Source organism: Miscanthus floridulus, chromosome 14 (assembly GCF_019320115.1).
Source record: "Miscanthus floridulus cultivar M001 chromosome 14, ASM1932011v1, whole genome shotgun sequence".
In the NCBI taxonomy this organism is placed as follows: domain Eukaryota; kingdom Viridiplantae; phylum Streptophyta; class Magnoliopsida; order Poales; family Poaceae; genus Miscanthus; species Miscanthus floridulus.
Window position 1 is genome coordinate 20,719,141 of NC_089593.1, and position 21,893 is coordinate 20,741,033.

Genomic DNA, 21,893 nt, shown 5'->3' on the forward strand with positions numbered 1-21,893 from the left:
TGGCCTGCTTAGGCAATGCAATAGTGGTGCTAGCTGATGGCAGTTAGTGAGTGCAGACATATGTGTTCCACTTCCACTGCACTACGCTTTGCAGTTGGTTTCACCTTCAGAATCTCTTGAACGACTGCACAATCAAACGCAACTGATGATTCTTTTTTTTTTTTGGTGGGGTGGGGGGGGGGGGGGGGGGGGGGGGGGGTTGGGGCTTTTGGACTTAATTTGTAGCAGTTTACATATAGCTTTAGAGATTCTTCCATGCCCCATGCAGTGAATGTTACAGTACATACAAGAGAGAAATACAAAGATAAGTACTTGAACTAGGTGGTTTGCTGAAACAGGTATTATGTGGCAATTTTACTTGAACTAGGTGGTTTGCTGAAACAGGTATTATGTGGCAATTTTACTTGAACTAGGTGGTTTGCTGAATCAGGCATTCAGGCTGATCTACTATGTTTCTACAGTATCTTTCTGCATTAAGAAAATAAGGGACTGTTTGGATGGACTAGGACTAACAACTAGTTCTATTAACTCATATGAGTGAACTAGTGAACTAACAACTAGTTCATTATTAGTGGACTAAGAATTAGTCTGTCTATTTGGATACTTAAGAACTAAAGATTAGTCAACTAGTTGTTAGTTCTATGGATCCAAACAGGGCCTAATCTCTCTATTTATACAGTGTATTTTTTAGTTGTTTACTTCAAGTCTGCTCACTGCTCCATACCTTCTTACACTATTGCATTGCACCACGCCACCGCCTAAGTCTATGGACAAATTTATAACTCATAGCTAATAAAAGTTGATCATCTTTATTCTCTGTTTCTTTGCAACAAAATAACATTTAGATACTTTATAATCTCTTTTCACTTCTGATAATTTTTTACCAATTACTCTAGAGTCCGTTTGGATATAGATACTGTAACAGAATCGACCAATTATACGAAATTAAGTAAGAAAATCATCCGCCAGAGCAGACGATTTAGCAAACTTAAACCCGTATAACCCGGTAGTCCGTGAAATCACGAAGGATTTCAAACCAACTCACATACCAGCCAAGATCATAATAAGTTTACCGGTCACCATCACATATTACATAAAAGTTCGCATCTCAGATACATCAGAGTTTAAACATAGTTATTACAAAATGAGTTCAAATAGAAGTAGCGGAAGCCATTTGTTCAAAACCACATACACTCACACGGAGTTCAAATACAGTGCCAGCTAATGATCATCTCCAACAAAAGCATCAGACGAGACGTAAGGAATGACCATGCCCATGATCCTAAGCATCACCCATCGCAGGATAAAGGCATTTGATACAGTAGCCATAATACATCTGTCCATCTGCAACAAGTGGGAATAAAACCCTGAGTACGAGAAGGTACTCAGCTAGACTTACCCGACATAACCAAAAATAAGTGACACCAAGGATTATGAAGGGCTTTATAGTAGGGTAGCTGACTCATTTGCAAAAAGAGACATTTTAGCATTTCAAGAACCTTTACAAAAGCATTATTGTCAAGTTAATTATTATTAACCTATCGACTAGATTTGCACCTATACTATAGTAAACATGTGATTAACAATTAATGATAACCCATGATCATCAACAACTTCCATAATGTCATATTCATTATAACTGTCCAAGTGTTCCATCAACATTACTACGATGAAGTAACTCAAGTCAAGTGCTCACTATCCAGGAGCGATGACGATTCGAATCGATTCCTAACCAGCTGGTGATTTATTTCTTACACAAACCTCACTCACCCGCTAAAGTGAGGTATCGGTCACCAAGTCAACTATCCAGGAATCTCGAGTTTGCTAGGAACCACATGTACCCGGGGGCCGACCGACTACACTTTGGTCTTATCATCTCACCCCCGTGTCCTACCACACCTGCTCTGGCACAGTGCGCTGCGGGCAATCTACTCGGCCCGAATAATCTCCCAGCTTCACGGTCGAAAGGTACTTTATTCGGCTTGCTAAATGTAAGGCATGCGTTCAACATGACCTGAGGTCCAACAACGGTCGGTCCTTAATCGACACAGATGGAAAGCACTACAGTCCAAAACTCTGTAAGTCTCCGTCCGATCTCAACTTCATTTAACACTTAGTTATACCATGACTACATAGTTATCCAAGCAGATCCAGGTAACCACCTATAGCTCGCAGGTGATAGGAAATCACCCGACTTCTACTGGTCTAAGCCAGCTAAGCATTGACTCGACTACGGATACCAGGGTAACAAGGATATAGTATAACAAAGGTAGACAAGGTATAATGCAGCAACGGTTGCAAACAACTCCTGAACATAATGCATCAATTAAAGTAAAGCATTAATTAATAATCGCAAACTGGGGAGAAAAATACTCCGGGGCTTGCCTCTCTCGAAGGAGCTCGGGCGGTGATCGGGGCACTCCGAAAGTTCCTCAACGTCCTCCTCATCGGCTTCGGTCACTTCCTGCGGCTGCACCTCGAGCTGTTCCTCGGGCTCCTTGGGTATGACGACTGGGCTCTCAGTTTGCGATCCTGTATGATGCATGTGCGTAAGTGCTTATGCAAAAAGTGCATCGGATGAAATGAACACAATGGATATGCTTGAATGCAAGGTAGTCAACATCATCCAAGAACATATACTACAAGCACATGTCATCTACTGCATTCTCTTCTACTACTAATATGCTAAGTCAACACATCTCATTAAATGCTTCAAAGATACACCGAAGCTTCACTAATTTCTTAAGCATACACAAAGCAACATTTGATTAACCCTAGTTAATAATAGGTTTGAATAACAACATCTATTTTTATAGCTTAGAAAATTACCATAGCACAGTACTACCCTAAGTAGTCTACCATCAGATTTTTATGGCATTTGGATGAGTGGATTAGCCTACACAAAAATAACAAGCTATGGCATGATTATGAACATGAAAATACTTTGTACTGTGAAAAGTGTCAAACAACAGATGAAATATTTTTTCTATGTTCTACACAACAAATAATCACTGTACAAAAATTATCACATGCATGTTTTATACAATTAGTGAAGCAAATAATCACTGCTGGCGGCGGGAATCGAAGAAAGAAGGCGTGGGAGGAGGGGTACATCGCCAGCGGGGTAGCGGCGGCGCTCGGTGGCGAGAGCGGGCGCGCACTGCTGCTGTCGCTGCTTCTGAGCGAGCGGGAGGGTGAAGTGGGGAGCGCAGCGGGGTCAACAGATGAAGGCGAGCGCGTGGAGGGCGAGGCAGGCCGGGGCTGCCGCGCGGCGTGCGTCGCCGGCGCATGGCGGCCACGTGGCGAGCGCGCCCTGACGCGGTCGAGCGCGGCGCGCGAGAACAGGCGCGGCGCAGGTGAGCCAGCGAGCGGGCCAGCGCGGAGGCAGGCCAGGCGCACGAGGTGGGCTGGGCCGAGGCGAAGGCGCTGCTGGGCCAGATGCGGGGCGAGCGAGCGAGCGGCGGGCGCGGAGGCAGGCCGAGAAGCGAGGGCGGCGGCCCGCTAAGGAAATGAAACGATTTTCTTTTTAAAATCTAAATTCAAACAGCCCCAAATTCATCATTTTGAGCAACAAAAAATCATTTTCAAGATTTGGTGCAAAAATGAAAGTTGCTCCATTTTTCAAGATCTACAACTTTGCTTTTATGACCAAAATCAAATTCCAAGTAGATTTTGAATTACAAATAAAAATCAATAATAATTCAAAACCCAATTTTTGAAGAATTATTTTTTAAAAGCAAAATTTGGTAAAATTTTGAATATAAACTTTGATCCAAAAACTGTGCTAAATAATTCTAGATGATTTACAATTATAGCCAAACATGTTTTACTAACCTAGCAAGCATAATTAGGGCAAAAACAACTCTAAACAAGTGTATGCAATATTCATGTTTCACGAGCATGTTTCATACGTTTCGAAGCATGGTTTCAGTTATTATTTACATGATTAGGCATGGATACTTAGGATGCTTGATGATGCACAATATGCATGGTTTGCAGTGCCTAAATGCTGGCGTAACACCGGGGTGTTACAGATACTAGAGGTGCTGGAATTGAATTGGGCTCAATACCAAATCACCTTTGGTATTAAAATTGGGTACAATACAAATTTTATTGTTTTGATGTATAGAATCTGGAAGGGGCACTAAGCAATTGTATACACTTTTAGAGCATAATAGGTGGCAGAGGAGGGGCCATGGGCTGCGTTGGGGCAGAGGAGCATAGGTGGGAGACGAGTGTCTCTGTGTGTGGGGGGGTTGGGTGGTGCGTCGGGGGCGGGTTAGGGATGACGCATCAGGGGTTGTTGAATATTGAGCAATATGGAGGGGGTAGCTCCTTGAAGATGAGGGGTTGTAAGTATAGTGTTGACAACCAAAAGTGATCAAAGCTTATAATGGACTCTACCATCATGTTTCTATCGTCAAGATGGTCAGAGAACATATTTGAATCATCTTATTTGGAGCCCGAACGAAGAAACAACGATTCGGGAGCCTGGCCTAGCCAGAACCGGCCAGGCCGGTTTGGGCAAGTTCTTCAAATGTAAGATTGGACTGCACCATCATGTTTCTCTCGTCGAGCTGATAAAAAACATATATAGTTCATCTCGTTCAGAGTCTGGACGAATTAATTATCGTTTTCGGAAGTCGTTCTACCCTACACGCACATTAGAACCGGCTAGGCTGGTTTGGCTACAGTAGAACCAGCCAGGCCGGTTCCAGAACCGACTAGGCCGGTTTGCCTAGCTGTAGGGCTATGCAACCCCCCGCAAAAACCGGCTAGGCTGGTTTGCCTATGCAAGTCCAAACCAAACACTTTCCAAATTGATTTTTGGACATGTTTTCGCATAGAAAACTTGAAGATCACGATCTGAAGATGTTTTCTATTGGGATAAGACCAACCCCTCTATATATACAGGATCACGGCCGATCGAAGGATCCAACACTCAATCGTCAAAAAATATATCTACTACCTAGTTTTATCCTTTTCCAACCCTCCTGTTGTTCGTTGCATCTCTCCGCGAGATTCATCGACGTTCTAGGCGGCCTTGCTGGTCCTAGAACAACCCTAAGCGTGCTCCTCTCCGACGGATCCTCCCAGGAGGTGTTCCTAGGCTTTTGCAGCGTTGGACGAGCTGTAGATCTAGATCGGTTTAGTCGTTTTTGAAGTTGTTTGCTGCGTGTTTCAGGTTGTGTGCAACCTAGGGCGAGATAGCCCTTGCTGATGTGTGGTTTAGATCACAATCTAATGTCAACATATAGTAAAAACCATATAGTATTTGGGTCCAATTCCAATTACGAATTCTTAACCATCCAAACAACCCATTTGAAGCTAGCCAATAGGCCAATACCAACTCCAAATTTTGAGTGAATATCTACATCCAAACGGGTGTAGATGTTTTCGTCTATTGTACCTTTGCCAGTTTGTAATATGCTTTGCTGAAACATTAGCCTATTTTTGTGACATTTAGATCTATATTTAACTTTTAAATTTTCCTATTATATTTGTTAGAAAATATATTATAATCATACATTATACTCTTATTAGTTATTACAATGACATAAACAATAGTGTCAACCTGCATCACGACACTCAGAATGCTGAACTTTCCTCTATTAAAGAATCAGATGTATAATAATATTGTTTTATTAAAAATAGAATTCTTACAATAAAAGTACCAGTTTTGATATATCATATGTTTTAGTCAAAATGTATATAAAAAATTACTTACTAATTTATTGTGATAGAGTTTGGTTTGTTAATGGTACACTTTCTCACGATTTATATAAACTATAAATGTATATATTAATCGCTAACGTATACATATACACTTGGAATACTCGGTGACACATGGTATTTATGTTTACTTTGAATTGAACACCGGTAGAACCGATAATTTAGGAACATATATAGTTGGCTTTATCGTTATTTTTTTAGACATATTTCGGGTTTTGAAAACCTGAATTTCTTTGAAATCCAAATTACTTGTCCTGGACTCTTTTTTTTGAACATTTGTCCTGAACTTTTTGGGTAAACCATGGGCCATGACCAACCTGAGGAAAAAAGCTGCAGAAGAAAAAAGTCCACGTTACCTCCTTTAACTTTCGCAAAAGTCCATTTTTTCTCCCTGAACTTTAAAACCGGGCAAAACACCTCCCCCAACTTTTAAAATCGTTCATCTTACCTCACTGGCCCTGTTATAAGCAGTTTTGAAGGCGGTTTTGTCTTTTTCTTTTTATTTATTTCGGCTGAATTTTTAAAAAATCATAATAAATCACAGAAAAATTATAAAAAAGAAAATTTAATTTTGTTGGACTCCACATGAGTAAATCTACACAGTGAACATATAATATGGTATGTTTTAGTACAAAGTTTTTGTTGTGGCTTTATATCTATGCTTTTCTATAATTAATTATAATAATTCATAGCTACAATTTTTATGGTCCAATTATGATGAAATTTTTATGGTAAGATAATTATTATATGATTGAACTATAGTAAAATTTTCATATTCATTGAATCATATATATAGCTTAGTTCTAGATTTTATTTAGGTTTATGCTTCTTAAATATAAATAAATATATAACTAAGCTATACATGATGCAATGAGTATGCAATTTTTACTATAGTTCAATCATATAATAATTAGTCTACCATAAAAATTTTATCATAATTGGACCATAGAAATTGTAGCTATGAATTATTCTAATTAATTATAGAAAAACATAGATGTAAAGCCACAACAAAAATTTTGTATTAAAACATACCATATTATATGTTTACTATATAGATCTACTCATGTGGAGTCCAAAAAAATTAGATTTTTTATTTTATGATTTTTCTATGATTTACTATAATTTTTAAAAATTCAGCCAAAATAAATAAATAAATACAAAATTGTCTTCAAAACTGCTTATAACAGGGTCAGGGAGGTAAGATGAACGGTTTTAAAAGTTGGGGAAGGTGTTTTGCCTGGTTTTTTAGTTCAAGAAGAAAAAACGAATTTTCCCTAAAGTTGAGTAGGTAACGTGGACTTTTTTCGCCACAGAACACACAACACACCGTGTAGGTGTAGGCAATGGGCCGAAACGTGCCACGAGGCAATGGGCCCAGTCAGCCTAAGGAAGGGGCTCTTTGCTATTGGGCGGCTAATCCTCGCACTCTTTGGGGCCGTATGCTACCTCCATCCTGAGTTTCCCCAACCAGGAGTAAGGCTGGGAAAAAATAACCAAGAACCGAAAACCAAACCGAAAAAACCGAAACCAAAATCGAAAGAACCGGAACCGAAAATTTCAGTTAGCTGTTCGATTCTCAGTTCTTAGGAACCGAATTAACTGATCAAATTTCGGTTCCTGGGCTCGGTTAACCGAAGGAACCGAAATTCACAAATAAGCCCAATAAATCTTACGACCTAGATCTAATACCAACTTAATCCTAGATATAAAAGGTGGATGACACCCCCTCACAGCCTCACACTCTCACATTTTTTAAAATCTCGGCATTGTGCTTTTTTAAAAATCTTTTTTTCCTATTTTTTCTATTCTTTTTTTTTGTTGCTTGTGTAAATCCTCAATTAGTTCGGTCGAAACCGCAACCGAACCGAACTAACCCAAACCGATTTTGCTCGGTTCCAAAATTTACGAAGAACCGATCGGTTTCTATTCGTTGAGAACCGAATTTGTGTCATAAACGCTTTCGCGATTTCCTCTCGTCGCTCGCCTCTTGCACCTCGCTTCCCTTCCCCGTCTTCCTCCCTCCACGTGTTGCAGCCTGGTTCCGAATCGGCAGCTTCCTCGGTATCTCCTCGTCCTTCGAATTATCGTCCCCCTCCGAGCTCCAGACCCCTCCTCGTCATCCCACCGCTCCCCAGAGGCGCGTAGCGGGTGCTGGCTCGGTGGGTGGGGCAACATCTGCGCCTGCGCCGAGGGCGTTCGACGGAATGACCCAGAGATAGAGAGAGAGAGAGAGGTAGTCAGCGGGTATTCTCTGACCGTACCTTTTTTTTCTCCATCCTCGAAATTTATGTCATAGTGTCAGTGCTACGTAGGTTTGGACTGAAAACATGCCCTGCTGCTGGTTGCACTCTCCTGCTGCTGCATGCAGGGTATAGTTTTGGGTGCTCTGTATCTGTCATTCCCCTTTTACAATCTTATTGCCTCTGAGTTTCTGCATGATATGAGCAGAGTCCCTGTGGTTTCATTTCGTGATGAGAATTGGATCCATTTTTTTCTTTTTGTAGAAGCCTGATTGCGATAAGCCCTAAGTAACATGAGTTTTGTGTTTAACGCCATCCTGATTCAGGGTGAGCTCTTCTGGACAACAAAAAGGCCCTGTATTAAATTAGTGGTCGCATTAGTTAGCTTCAAAAGGATTCATGTTTGTAGCTTTCGGTCAAAGCACCAAATTGTTTCATCCTTCAGTACTCTTGTTCTGTCATTCAAAATGGTCGTGCCCTAACCCCTCTGATTTTATGGTTATCTATCAATTCTGTTCGAGTAAATACATTCTGCAAGACTGAAAATGGATATGAAACATGGAGATACTATCACTGGAATACTAGTGTTCAGTGCCACAGTATAAGTGCCATGCTGAATTCTGCTCGCACAGCCCCAAGGTGTTAAACCAGCAGCTCCATTAGTTTCAGTTCCTGATTTATTTTTTAAGTTGTCTTATTTCATTTTCAACCATTATACAGCTTTTAGTGAAATTCCAATGTGTTTTCTCATTTTGATTTCAATTAAATTTGCGTTCCTTTTCTGATGGGATCTTATTTCTCAGGATTAATTAAATTTGATAGCAGAAGATGCACCAAACTGTGATGAGTATCACAAGGTTGTTACTTGTATTAACTTGCTATTTCTTTTGGCGATATAATGCAATGGTCTATTAAGTTTCTGAAGGTGGATAAACAAGCTGAAACATTCACAGTTAAGTCTGCAGAAAATTTGATCTGCTCTTAGCGTCAGGCAAGGATCCAAATGATTTTCCTTTTAAAATTCCCTTTTCATGAGTAACAAATTCCATTTGATGAAGTTTGCCTTCAATTAAAACTGAGAGAGCTTGGGGCAGCTGCCTTGCTTGGATGGGCATTTGGTTTAACCATCATGCTATAAAACAGTGTGCCAATTCTCTTATTGCTGTATTCTCGGGACTTCATTTTGGTGCTCGTTCTTTTTGTCACAAGATAAACCATGGAATTGCCCTAAAAGATAGAAGCCTTGTTAGGTTTGACAGGAATTTGATTGACATGTTTGCACTACATGAACTTTTGCAACAGTGTACAAAGAAGAGGTCCCTCTTGATTGGGAAAGGCTGCCATGGTTTAGCCATCCATTTGGGTTTGGCAACTGATACTATCACATGCAATATTCTCATCAACTTATACACAAAATGTGGCAGGAATGATTGCGCTCGCGATGTTTTTGATGCAATGCCTTTCAGAAGCATAGTCTCATGGAATACCATGATTGCTGGGTATACCTGCAATGGAGATGGTTTACAGGCTCTGAAGCTTTTCTCAAAGATGCACCAAGAAGGGACACAGATGAGTGAATTTACCCTGTCCAGCACCCTATGTGCATGTGCTGCAGAACATGCTACTATAGAATGCAACCAATTACATACTATCGCAATCAAGCTTGCATTGGACTCTAATAGTTTTGTTGGAACTGCAGTTCTTGATGTTTATGCAAAGTGTAATATGATTAATGATGCTTGTTTGGTTTTTAAGAAGATTCCTGAGAAAACTGCAGTTACATGGAGTACATTGTTTGCAGGACTCGTGCAAAATGATCTTCACGAAGATGCATTGCGTCTATTCCAGAGTTCACAAAGGGAAGGAATACAATTTACTGAATTCACTCTTTCTGCTATACTCAGTACATGTGCAAGCCTAGCATTGATGATTGAAGGAATGCAGCTGCATGGAGTTATTATCAAGCATGGTTTTAATGGTAATTTGTTTGTGGCATCATCTCTTGTGGATGTTTATGCAAGGTGTGGGCAGATTGAGGAAGCCTATCTAGTATTTGCTGATATGAAACACAAGAATGTTGTCCTGTGGAATGCAATGATCGCTAGTTTTACTAGGCATGGCAAATCTTGGGAAGCAATGGTTCTATTTGAGAAAATGCAGCAGTCAGGGATATCTCCGAATGAAGTTACTTATGTCTCCTTGATGTCCGTGTGTGGTCATGCAGGTTTAGTTGAAGAGGCCCGATGCTACTTTGGCCTGCTGATTTCTGATCAGACTGTTGAACCTAATGTCCTTCACTATTCTTGCATGGTTGATGTTTTGGGGCGATCTGGGAAGACTGATGAGGCTTGGGAACTGATACAACAAATGCCATTTGAACCAACTGCTTCTATGTGGGGATCTTTGCTTGGTTCATGCCGTAAGTACAGGAATGTCGGAATAGCCAGACTAGCAGCTGAACAGCTTTTCAAACTTGAACCAGAAAATGGTGGGAACCATGTTTTGCTTTCGGATGTATATGCTGCCAGCTGAAGCTGGGAGAATGCTGTGTTGGCAAGGAAATATTTGAATGATACTGGTGCAAGTAAAGATATGGGCTCAAGTTGGATCTAGGCAAAGGGTAATTCTCATATTTTTGGTTGTGAGCAAAAAGAGGAGCTGTTTGTGCAGACTATCATTCACTAATGAAGGTTGCTATCAGCATTGTCCATGGTCAGAGAGATCAAACAATCTCGGAATTTTAAGCATGGCCCATGTCTTATGGGGACTTCTGGTAATTGAGGACTAAATGAGGAATAGCAAGCATTTATCTATGACTCTCCAACACCCTTACACTCTTACACTCTCATCATATATTAAATTATTGCCTTGTGGTAGTGGCAGTGTGGCACGCTGCAGAGAAGGTAAATGTCAGCACTTCTACTGTTAACATTGTCATTGAAGTCAATAATGTTAATGTCATGCTCCTAGCCCCATCTAGTGTAACATTAACACTATCATTTGAATGTTAATTATAAGAGTAGGTAGTGTGACCTACAAAAGCATACCTTGTACAGTGCTTTTGTCATCATACATCATAAGCCAGTGTTTCCTAGCACTAGCAATGAAACATTTATATAGTACATTACCATCTTGTGGCTTTGATGGCTTGTACCCATTCTAATTACCAGTTAGTCTAGTACATTGCCATCTTGTTGCTTTTCTGATAGCAATTTTAAGATCTTTTCAACTCTCTGCACTATACAGTGTAACATATGAAGTACCAATAAAGTGAAAATACTCGTCATCTGATCATCTTTGCCAACTGAGCTATGCATAGTTTGGTACAACCTGACATATCTTAGGTCCTACAGAGCCTCGACTGGTCCACCATCTGCCCATGTTTACATCTCTCTCTCCGGAAATGTACTGCGCGCGTACAAAAAGCTGTCGTCTAGAACCACAAGCAGGTACTGAGGAAAGGGCAAATAATAGACACTAGAGATCATTGACTATTCATCAGGTTAGCCATTTCTTGTGGGCCAACCATATTATGGTTGGTCATCGGCCTCATGTGGCTGATGCCTGATGGGTTTATCGGTCATAGCATTTTGTAGGCCCGACCAGTTTCATGGGCCAGGCCTCTGGTACCTCAATTATCCTGGGAGGCTGGGACTCGTTCACTCGTGTGCGTGAGCCATCATGCACATTCATCTTGGTCTCTCGGATTCTCGGCTAGTAGTGGTCATCATTGTCTGCTTTCCATCAGATCAGACATTGTCAGAGAGTGACACTGAAATTGAACTTTTCCTTGCTCTTCCTTGTCAGAGAGCCATCATGCACATTCATCTTGGTCTCTCGGATTCTCGGATTCTCGGATTCTTGGTTTTCCTTGCTCTTGCTGATCACCCATAGTCGTTCATATATTTATCCTAGAGAGTGACACTGAAATTGAACTTTTCAAGGTGATTATTAGGGAAAGGGTTTCTTACGTTGTTCGCAGACAAGGAAAAAAACTGCTTATTTAGCTGGACCGAACCTTTACTTGAATGACGTGGTTAGTTTAATTTGTACTTTGGAATAGTAGTATCTATCCTTTGACAACTCTTCTTTTGCATGAAAGAAACACTTCCTTTCCTCGGTATATGTTGAGCATATATAGTAGGCTAGAGTCAAGTTTACCATTATGGCCCTCACATGACGCTTTAGTTGTAGCATTTAAGATAGTATTATCTGATGTTCAAAGGTGTTAATCATGTCACCCTGGAGTGCCTCGGATAAAGTTTGTAGCATTTAAGATAGTATTATCTGATGTTCAAAGGTGTTAATCATGTCACCCTGGAGTGCCTCGGATAAGGTTCATGCCTGGTCATTAGGGAAGGCCTCCCGCTCCTGCACATGGCTCCTGTTCTCAATCGGCAGCAGACAGCAAATCTTGCTGTTGATACGGTAGTTAATGTTTATGTTTAATCTTTGTTCCCACAGTTGCTGCTGCTACATTCGATGAATGTGAAACCTGCATCCCAATTATTTTTTTCCCTGATCAGCACAGTTTTCTAGGATCTTGTTTATGTTCTGGTACAGTTTATCACGGTCATATTGCACTATATATACTCCCTCCATCCAAAAAAGAATACAATTCTCCAATAGTGTTTAGTCAAACTACCTTAAGTTGGACTAAGTTTATTTTCAAAGATATTAACGTTTATCATACTAAATGAGTATCATTATATTTATCATAGAATATATTGTGATAATATACCTATTTGAGTCGTAAATGTTATTTTCTAAGAACTCGCTTAAATCTAAATTCTGACCAAACATAGAATTGCATTCTTTTCTGAAAAGAACCGATGCAGTATGTATCTCTTCTCTCTCTCAGGCTACTTGCGGCTGGAGAGTCTTTACACCGCGAGATGCTCTTCCATACCCTATTAGGTGACCTAAGGTAAGGGGCTGCCACTCTAGATTCTTGATGCACTTTGTTTAAGCTCCCTTGTGCTTCACACAAGTGGCCACGAAGGCAATGCAACTGTGTTAGTATTACAGCTAGCTAGCTACAGCCTTCCCTTAACAATTAGTTATATACTCCAGGCTGATTGCGCCGCGTCAGCTTGGTGAGGTCAGGTTTCTCTAGGCATCTTCTGAATTATTTGACCGGCGGCCGGCTGGCTGGCTGGCCCTGGCCAAAAGATCAGTTTGTAACGTAACCTGTGGTTTAGCCTCGTACTACAAGGCTTTCCGATGTAGGAGTAGGCAGTCAGGTCAGGCAAGAAAAGGGCCAGCCCGCCAGATCTGCGTCCATCCTTTGATACGTGCTGCGGGGAATCTTGCCCCCTCCCCTGTCTGAAACCTGCCTCTAAGTAAGACCTTTTTATTGAGTATCCTATTAGGGCAAATTGAGCCCACTTCCACTTGGACACTGAAACTTTTGCCGAGCCTTTCCTTCCCGAGGGAACAAAAAAAAAAGGTGGAGAACCGCCCACTGCCACTGATGATAGCCTAGTACTCCTACTCTAATGAGGGATCGGGACATGGAAATCCCCATATGTCGGCATCGCAGCTTCTTTAATGTATGGTTCTTGGGCATCTGATGTTTTTTACCCTGTTGTTTGGTTTGGTTGTTTGGAGAAGGCTGACAACGCCATTGCACATCCACCACCATCAGAGGTGAAAGGTTTGGATGGACTGGTTGTATGAAGCAGACAGATAAGAGTAGAAAGCATTGAAGCCATGACTGGATCAGCCTTTGGCCATTTACAGTTATCTTTCTTTTGCTCTCCTGACCTCTCATCATGTACCTTTTTCCTTGCTTAAATGACAATTCAGGTCCATGAACTGGGATTAGATCATTTAACTTTCTCTGCCTAATCTAAACCCCTGTTTTAGAAAGTTGAGAAAACGAGTGCATAAAGACCCAACAGTAGGAAAAGAACAGAAGAAGGGAGTCTGGGAGAGAAGAACAAAATCCCAATGAGGACATTTCTCTGTTCCTTGAAGGAGCAGGGAGGGAGATGAGGGGCCATGTTCTGGTATTTCGAGTAGTACTTCTGCGAAGAAAAATAAACTAAAATAAATATAAACAAGCTAAAAAGTAGATGAGCAGAACAAGCACACCGTACTGACCCACAAGAATCGAGTGGACATGGGTCAGCTTCATGCATCACAGTCCATTCTTGGGACCACCCACATCTCACGTACAGTACTCCTACAGTCCTACTCCTACCTTAGATGACACGCACATACAGTACATGCTTGAAAGCATGTCCTTTCCTTTTGTTTTTTTGCATGTGTGTCACCATCCGTCACTCCCTCTCTGTCTCTCTAGCTACCCCTCCTTTTCAACCTTCTGCTGTTTCCTGAAACCTCCTAGCTACTGCTACCTCCTTCCCCGTACTGCACGTAGGGTTTCTGGAAGGCAACAACGTGTGGGGAGAAAAAGGGCCAGTCCGGGAAACATGGGATCTCTTTCACCCCCGCCTTCCTTTTCATTCCGCTGGTCAATTCAAACCTGTCGCTCAGTACAGACAGAGTAGAGAACAGTAGTGGTGGTTGCTAGTTTCTTCATTGCTGGTTGTTAGGCTGCTGCGCAGAGCATGGCCTCAGATCTCCTTCCTCCTCTCCTCTGTTTTATGAACTGCCCCTGTTCACAAAGAAACACAAAACATACTGATGCTTTGCTTATACTTGTTCATTTTCATTGATTAATTGTATCAGCTTCAACTAGTAGTATATTGCAACTGATCTCGGTGATGTTTGTAACACTCCTACTTACCAGTAACTGGGAACGGCGGACACTGCTGCGTAGGGACTCTGGTGCATGTAGCCGTACATTGCCGTCGGCGTCTCTGGCTCCGGCTCCGGGCCGCAATCGAGGTTGACGCCGAACAGCCGGAGCTTCCTCGACGGCGCTGTAGGTGTGCCGCTGCTCTTGGCGTCTGCCTCACCTGCAGTCATCGACCGGAAATGGCGTGAGCTGACATAATCTTTGCTCTTTTCTACCTTTGCGCACATCAATCATAAAAAAAAAGGTGTTGTTCTGTTCTTGGATGCTTTGTTACCTGCGTGTGGCGTATCGTTGTGGTAGGCGTACGGGCTGGCGGGGCTGGTCGGGTACGACGATCCCGACGTGCTGTAGCACATGGGGCTCCACGGCTGCTGCTCGCCAGCGGCGTTCAGCGCGGGCGCCGGGGCGCGCACGGGCGGTGGCGGCGTCGGTGCCGGTGCTGCTGCGCTCTCGCCACGGCGCCTGCAGCAGATGAAGAGGCGGTCACCGGCGCCGAGGCCACCGCGCACCCGCTCGAAGCGCACGACGTCGCCCGCGTCGAGGCGCTTCTCCTTGACGTAGCGGCTCCAGCCCTTGGTGAGCACGTAGCTCTGGCTGCTGGTCCAGTACGAGTACCGGAACCGCCACGGCTTGCCGGCCTCGTCCTCGAAGGCCAGCAGCAGGCCCTTCTCGCTGCCGAGGGGGAAGTACCTCTCCGCGAGCTGCTTGGGGATCACCAGGCGGTTGAGCTTTCCCACGTCGCTGGGCGTGAGCGGCTTCTCGAACAGGTGCTCCCTCTCGTACTGGTGGTGGTAGTGCAGGTTGGTGTACATGGCCATCCCCCACGGCCACGCCTGGGGGTGCCCCTGGGCGAGATGGTGCATAGCCATTCTTGCCTTGTTGGTGTGGAGGAATGCTACGCTGCTAACCGTGGAAGATAGAAAGAGAGGTTCTTGCCAAAAGATTGGCAGCGAGGAGAGGGAGAGTGGTGATGGTGGTGGTGGTGTGCTGTGTAGAGGGAGGCATGCATATGTCATGGCCAGCCATTTATAGCCAGCCACCCAAGTAGCGGTAGCAGAAGAAACTCTAGATGGTCAGGGAGGCCTGTACATGTACTCTTCTATTTATATATAATAATTTCCATGGTAGGAGTACATGTACATGCATGATGAGTAGGAGACTGACATTTTGCTGGCTTAGGTGGTCTTTGGTGCATGTGCATTTGATCTTGATCTTCAGAGAGAGAGTACAGCTAGTATATATTATTTTAACCTAGGTAGACAGGAAGAATCAAAGGTGGTGAGGTTACCCCCCAGTGTAGCCGCTGAGGAATGACCAGGTGGTGGCACTAAAAAACTTGGCGCCTGGCCATTGTGGTCTAATCACAGCCATCCAGGCCGGGTGCCGGGACACGGCAGGCCCGCCCTACCGTGCCTTTCCATGTGCGAGGGGTGGTTGGGGCCTATGCTATTGCTATGCATCGCATGCATGACCACTGTCCTGATGAACTCCCTTCCCTTTAATGTTTGTTTTGCAGTAGAGTAGAGAGGTCCAGGGTCCTAGTGTTTCAGGCCACTCAGGTCATGTTTAGATTCTTTCCTTAAAGTTTACTTCTCATTCAATCGAATGTTTAGACGGATGCGCGAACTATTAAATATAGACTAAAAATTAATTAATTGTACAGTTTATAACTAATTTACGAGACGAATCTTTTAAGCCTAACTAGTCCATAATTTGACAATATGGTGCTACAGTAACATATGTGTTAATGACAGATTAATTAAGCTTAAAAAAATCGTCTCGCGGATTACTAATGAATTCTATAATTTATTTTTTTATTAATATCCGAATATCGATACGACCCCCTGTAACATCCTCAGTTTCCATTTGGCTTCGGGAAGGTGCAAGAAAGCGAGTCCGGGTGCCTGTTTAGTTTCCAAAATTTTGCAAATTTTTTTTAAAATTCTCCATCACATTGAATTTTTGGACGCATGCATAAAGCATTAAATATAAATAAAAAATAAAACTAATTACACAGTTTAGACGAAATTTATGAGACGAATCTTTTAAGCCTAATTAGACTATGATTGAACACTAATTGTTAAATAACAATGAAAGTGCTACAGTATCATTTCCAAAAAAATTCGTCAACTAAACGAGGCCCTGGACACTGCAAGAAAGCGAGTCAATTTCCCATACGGGGGTGGATTGGAACCGAATGGATTAACCTGAAGAGATGGGTGGATTGACAGGTTTTGCTGGCCTTGTCTGCCTCTACTACTAGCAGGCAGAGGCAGCAGCAGTTCAGTTCAGTTCATCTTCATCCCTGCAGTAGAGTAGTGGCCACTTGGATTAGCTGAGTTAGGAGCTGGTGGGCAATAACTTGTTCATGCCATGACTCCTGAGCGCCGTATGTAGAGCAGTGGGCTACGGCCCAGTATTTTTCAGCGAATAAATAGTATTTTTCTCTAACAATAAACACAAACGAGCGTACAAACGAGCGTGGTCAAATTTCAGCAAAGATGTGAGACAAGTATAAGTAGATGTGACATTTGAGGTGTACTGTATGCATTGCATTGCATTGCATGGGCTCTGAACTAGTAGTAGTAGTAGTGGTGTGCAGCTCTAGTAGATTATCATGCACCGGCAGCTTGTACTGGAACCAGCCACTTGTTTTTGGTCTCAGATTCAACACCATCAAGGGGCTCGGTCAGTCCCATTGAAGGCCTGTCCGTCCACCCCCTTTCTCTTGAGAGGACGAGACTTGTGAGCGAGGGAGCTGGCTTTTGGTTGGATTGCAACCCTAACCATTGAAGGCCTGGCTGTCCACCCCCATGACCATTGAGGCCATGAATTCATTGAATTACCCTACTGCACTGCACTGCAATGCAATGCTGCTGCATTATTCCCATTCAAACCTTGGGTGCAGGACGACGACCTGAGCTGCCCCTGGTCCGGACGCTGCACCGCTGGGACTGGGAGCCGAGCCTTCAACATGGTGGCCATCGACGCTTGCGTGGGGGCAAAGCGACCACTGTGCCCTGCCCCTCCTGCTACCTCTGCCTGTGGTTGGCATTGGCATTGGAGGATTATATTATATATATATAATTAGCGGTTGTTAATCAGGCATTTGGGAGGCACCTCCTGTTGTTGGAAGATTGGGCAACAGGGCACCAGATGATCTGTCCGTCCCATGCATTTAGCATTTTCAAATGGCAGATCTGTATCAGATTCCGTAAACTACTGGGGATATGAAATCGCCGGTGTCCCTTTGCTTGCTTCTTTGGAGACAGGTATTCCGTCACATGGCTCTGATTTCTGAACCCCGGCCTGCGTCTGCGTGGGTTAGATGCATGCATTGTTCTTGCGCTAATGCGATTTAGCCCTTGTTTAGTTGGACCCAAAATCCAAAAAGTTGCTACAGTACCTGTCACATCAGGCCCCATTCGCTTGTCTGAAAAAAGAAGCCAAAACACTGTAGCGGCTGGTTTTGTGAGAGAGAAATAATGTAGCGGCTGAAAGATGCACTGTAGCATGTGAGGGGAACTAGCCGAACCAGCCGGCTGGTCTGAAACTTTCAGACCAGCCGAACGCGCCCCGAATGTTTGCGGTTCATGCATGGAGTATTAAATGTAGACGAAAAGAAAAACTAATTGCACAGTTTGGTAGGAAATTGCGAGACGAACGTTTTAAGCCTAATTAGTCAATGTTTAGACACTATTTGCCAAATAAAAACGAATGTGCTACAGTAACCCCAAAATCCAAATTTCGAGAACTAAACAAGGGCTTAAAAGCCGTACTTTTTCGGCCAATGAATAATATTTTTCTCCTCTCACAACAAATCAACCGGCACTATTTTCAGTCATGGCTTATCAGCCAAGCGAACAGGACAATTATTCGGCCTGTCAACCTTTGGAGAAACCGGAGGGGCCGAAACGAGAGGAGAGGAGTGCTGTCAACCTTTGGAGAAACCGGAGGGGCCGAGACGAGAGGAGAGGAGTGCTGCGTGCTGTTATTATATATCATCAGATGCTATTGTACTGTACTGTACTGTCCGGAATCCAATCATAACGGTGCGCTAACGGAACGGATCTCGAATAACTAATCGCTAGCTTCCCGTTCATCTCATTGCATTGCATCTGGTTTAGCAACATGCATTTGGTTGGTGTGGTCAATTTTGTCGAACAAAGAAGAACAACACAGCTGGTGGTCACTTGCTTAGGGGTTGTTTGGTTCCTGCAGGAACTCCTAAAATTTCTATGACATCGAATGTTTAGACACATGCATGGAATATTAAATATAGACTAATTACGAAACTAATTATATAACTTACGACTAATTTGCGAGACAAATCTTTTAAGCCTAATTAGTCAATGATTTGACAACGTGATGCTACAGTAAACATATGCTAATGCCATATTAATTAGACTTAAAAAATTCGTCTAAAAAATTAGCCTCCATATATGTAATTGGTTTTGTAATTAATCTATATTTAATGCTTTTTATTAGTACATAAATATTCGATGTGACATGAATTTTAGGAGCGACTAAACAACCCAACACCCCCTTAATCAGACACCGGTAATAACCAGGTAGGGTCATAAGTATTTCTTTCTGTTGTACTAAGAGCAAGTATAATAGCAGGCTGTAAGCCGACTAAATGCTGAGGTGGAGGAGAGAGGGGAGGAGAGAGAGGAGAAGCGGGCTGTAAGCTTACAGCTGACTTGGGCACAAAAACCAAGAAAATCTGTGAGAGAGACAAGTGGACCATGTATTAACTGTAAAGAGCTAACTATTATATGAGTGGGCTGAGAGAAGACTGCAAGGAACCTTACAGTCAGTAAGCCGGCTGTATTATTAGCCTTACTCTAGTAACCTTTTCACCTGCAGGGAAAAAAAATGATAGGAAGTGCGTGTGGGATTTATACCACCTCACGTGGCCTTGGCATTACCTGTTGCGTCCTGCTGCTGCCTTGCTGTCGCTGAGGCTCCAAGTTCCCAAATGCAAAAGGAAAAAAATCTTTGGCTGGCTGAAATGGGAGACGAGAAAAAAAAAAGATTGGACCTGCGCCAGAGATCTCCCCCACGCCCCCCTCTTCTCCAATTTCCAACAAGTTGGCGAATCAGGTGGTGCAGATTTTTGTCCCTAATTCATTCACCGCGCGTAGTGCTGTGTTTAGATCGTGAAATTTGAGAATTTAGCTACGGTAGCACTCTCGTTTTTATTTGATAATTAGTGTTCAATCATGGACTAATTAAGTTAAAAACGTTCGTCTCGTGATTTTCAACCAAACTGTGCAATTAATTTTTTTTTATCTACATTTAATATTTCATGCACGTACCGCATGATTCAATATAATGGCTACTGTAGCACTTTTTGGGAAAATTTTTGAGAACTAAATACAGCCTAATACAACAACGTCTTGTCCGTCCTCATGGTTTTAGGATACCCTGGTCCTCATGGCGTGCCTGCACTGCACTGCACCTATCAGTCCCCTATCGATCCCTAGAAATTATTCTACGCTTTCTTCCCGCGTGCATGCGCATACTGTAGAGATTACTACTGGTAGTACGCAACAAAACAAGTCAGCAATAAAAGTTCTGTTCGGCTTCAGCCGGCTGAAACTATTTTTGTTACGAGAGGAAAAAAATACTGTAGATCAGCTGATAAGTCTAACTGATGTGAACAGACCGAAAACGATGCCCCTTGCGCAGCCACTAGCTGCACGTACTTGCGCAGCCACTAGCTACACGTACTATGCTAGTGATTGGTGTGCTTAGAGAGTAGTAGTACTAGTGACACTAGTTAATTGTATGCATATGCTTGGGGTAAAGTATTGGTCTATGTTTAGCATCTCCAGGGCGTATGATGCATGCACCACCGAGTCCACGTTGGTGGTTTTACCATGGAATCTTTTGTGTCAAGAAAAAGTGGATGATGGTTACTCGATCGCAGCTCCACCCCGGAATGATGAGGGCCCGGCCGGATTTGGAAAAAAACTTAAAACACTCCGGTTTTTGACCTGAGGGTAGGGTCTCCTTTCCATAGCGACGCGTGCATGTGCAATAGATTCTCTGGTAGTTACTACCTCTGTCCGTGAAAGAAGTAACTATAGTATAGTCATATTTCTAGTAAATAGTATTTATATTTATAACTCTAAATTAATTTATTATAAAAATATATTTCGTAATTAATCTAATAATGTTTATTTGATACTATAAATATTTATATTTTTTAACTATAATTGGTTAAACTTGAAGTACTAAATCATGACACTGTTCTAGAATTAACATTCTTTTGCGGACGGAGGAAGTATTTATTATACCTCGGTCAAAACAGGGAGCAGACACAATAATCGGTCTGTAAGTGTATATATAGGGCTATAGGCGTGTTGTTTAGAAATTAGAAGAGGAACAGTAAGGTGGACTTGGACTTGTTTTATCATCACTGACAGTTGAGTTGCGGTTGCAGGAGGCCTAAACTTTGACCAAGATTCAAGATTCAGCAGACCCAGCAGCCATATGTATGCTTTACATGATTTCATCGAGTGCTTGTTGAACGGTTTGAACCTGAACGAACCAAGGCATCGGCCCGGCAACATGCATGCACTGGGCATTCAGCAGCAGCAACCGCGTGCAATCGTGCATCATTGGATTGGAGCTCGTTCCGTTCATCCGCACAGCACACATCGAAATTGACTGTGAATTGTGTGAGAGAGAGGGGGGAGAGGAAGAGAGAAAGGATCGGAGCCCATATGTAAGACAGGCTCGGCGTAGTCATCCTGACGCGGATCTTGACGCCAAGATCTACGACGTCGAGCTCGGCGCCAGGGTGACTGGCGCCGAGCTTCCTGTCTTGTCACCGTCACGTCTGCTTCGAGCCTAAGAACTCGACGCCAACGTCGCTGTCTGGCCCCGAGACGTGTAAGCTTGGCGCCAGCAATGATGGCGCCGAGCTAAGGGTCCAGATTTTGAAATCTTTTATCCAGCGAAAAAAATTCAAAAAAAAGGCTAAAAAATAAAAAAAATTCGGTAGCCGAAGCAGCTCCAAGTCCCACTCCATGGCCCAGTTCGCTTCTCTTATATGTCCTGTTCGTTTGAACTTGTTTGGCTGATAAGCCATGGCTGAAATTACTGTTGACTGATTTGATGTGAGAGAAAAATATTATTCCTTG

General features: G+C 42.8%; 1 protein-coding gene and 1 pseudogene across 5 annotated transcripts; one reads left to right on the forward strand and one right to left on the reverse strand.

Moving 5' to 3' along the window:
• Positions 1-7,701: 7,701 nt before the first annotated feature.
• LOC136506171 (pentatricopeptide repeat-containing protein At5g04780, mitochondrial-like) lies at positions 7,702-14,814 on the forward strand. 5 transcript variants are annotated; one of them, XM_066501288.1, is made up of 4 exons: positions 7,702-7,977; positions 8,777-9,951; positions 10,198-10,876; positions 14,731-14,814. In XM_066501288.1, the coding sequence occupies exons 2-3, from the start codon at positions 9,081-9,083 to the stop codon at positions 10,503-10,505; spliced, it is 1,179 nt and encodes a 392-aa protein (XP_066357385.1). In that variant the 5' UTR covers positions 7,702-7,977; positions 8,777-9,080; the 3' UTR covers positions 10,506-10,876; positions 14,731-14,814. The 5 variants fall into 5 exon arrangements, with proteins under 5 accessions (XP_066357385.1, XP_066357386.1, XP_066357387.1 ...); XM_066501289.1 differs by having other exon boundaries at positions 8,777-8,830; positions 9,398-10,876; XM_066501290.1 differs by having other exon boundaries at positions 7,702-7,960; positions 8,775-8,830; positions 9,398-10,876.
• Positions 13,928-16,202, reverse strand: LOC136506172 (B3 domain-containing protein Os11g0156000-like; annotated as a pseudogene).
• Positions 16,203-21,893: the final 5,691 nt, after the last annotated feature.

Coding starts and splice junctions, on each gene's coding strand:
- LOC136506171 (XM_066501287.1), top strand. CDS start 9,081: ATGGGCATTTGGTTTAACCATCATGCTATAAAACAGTGTGCCAATTCT.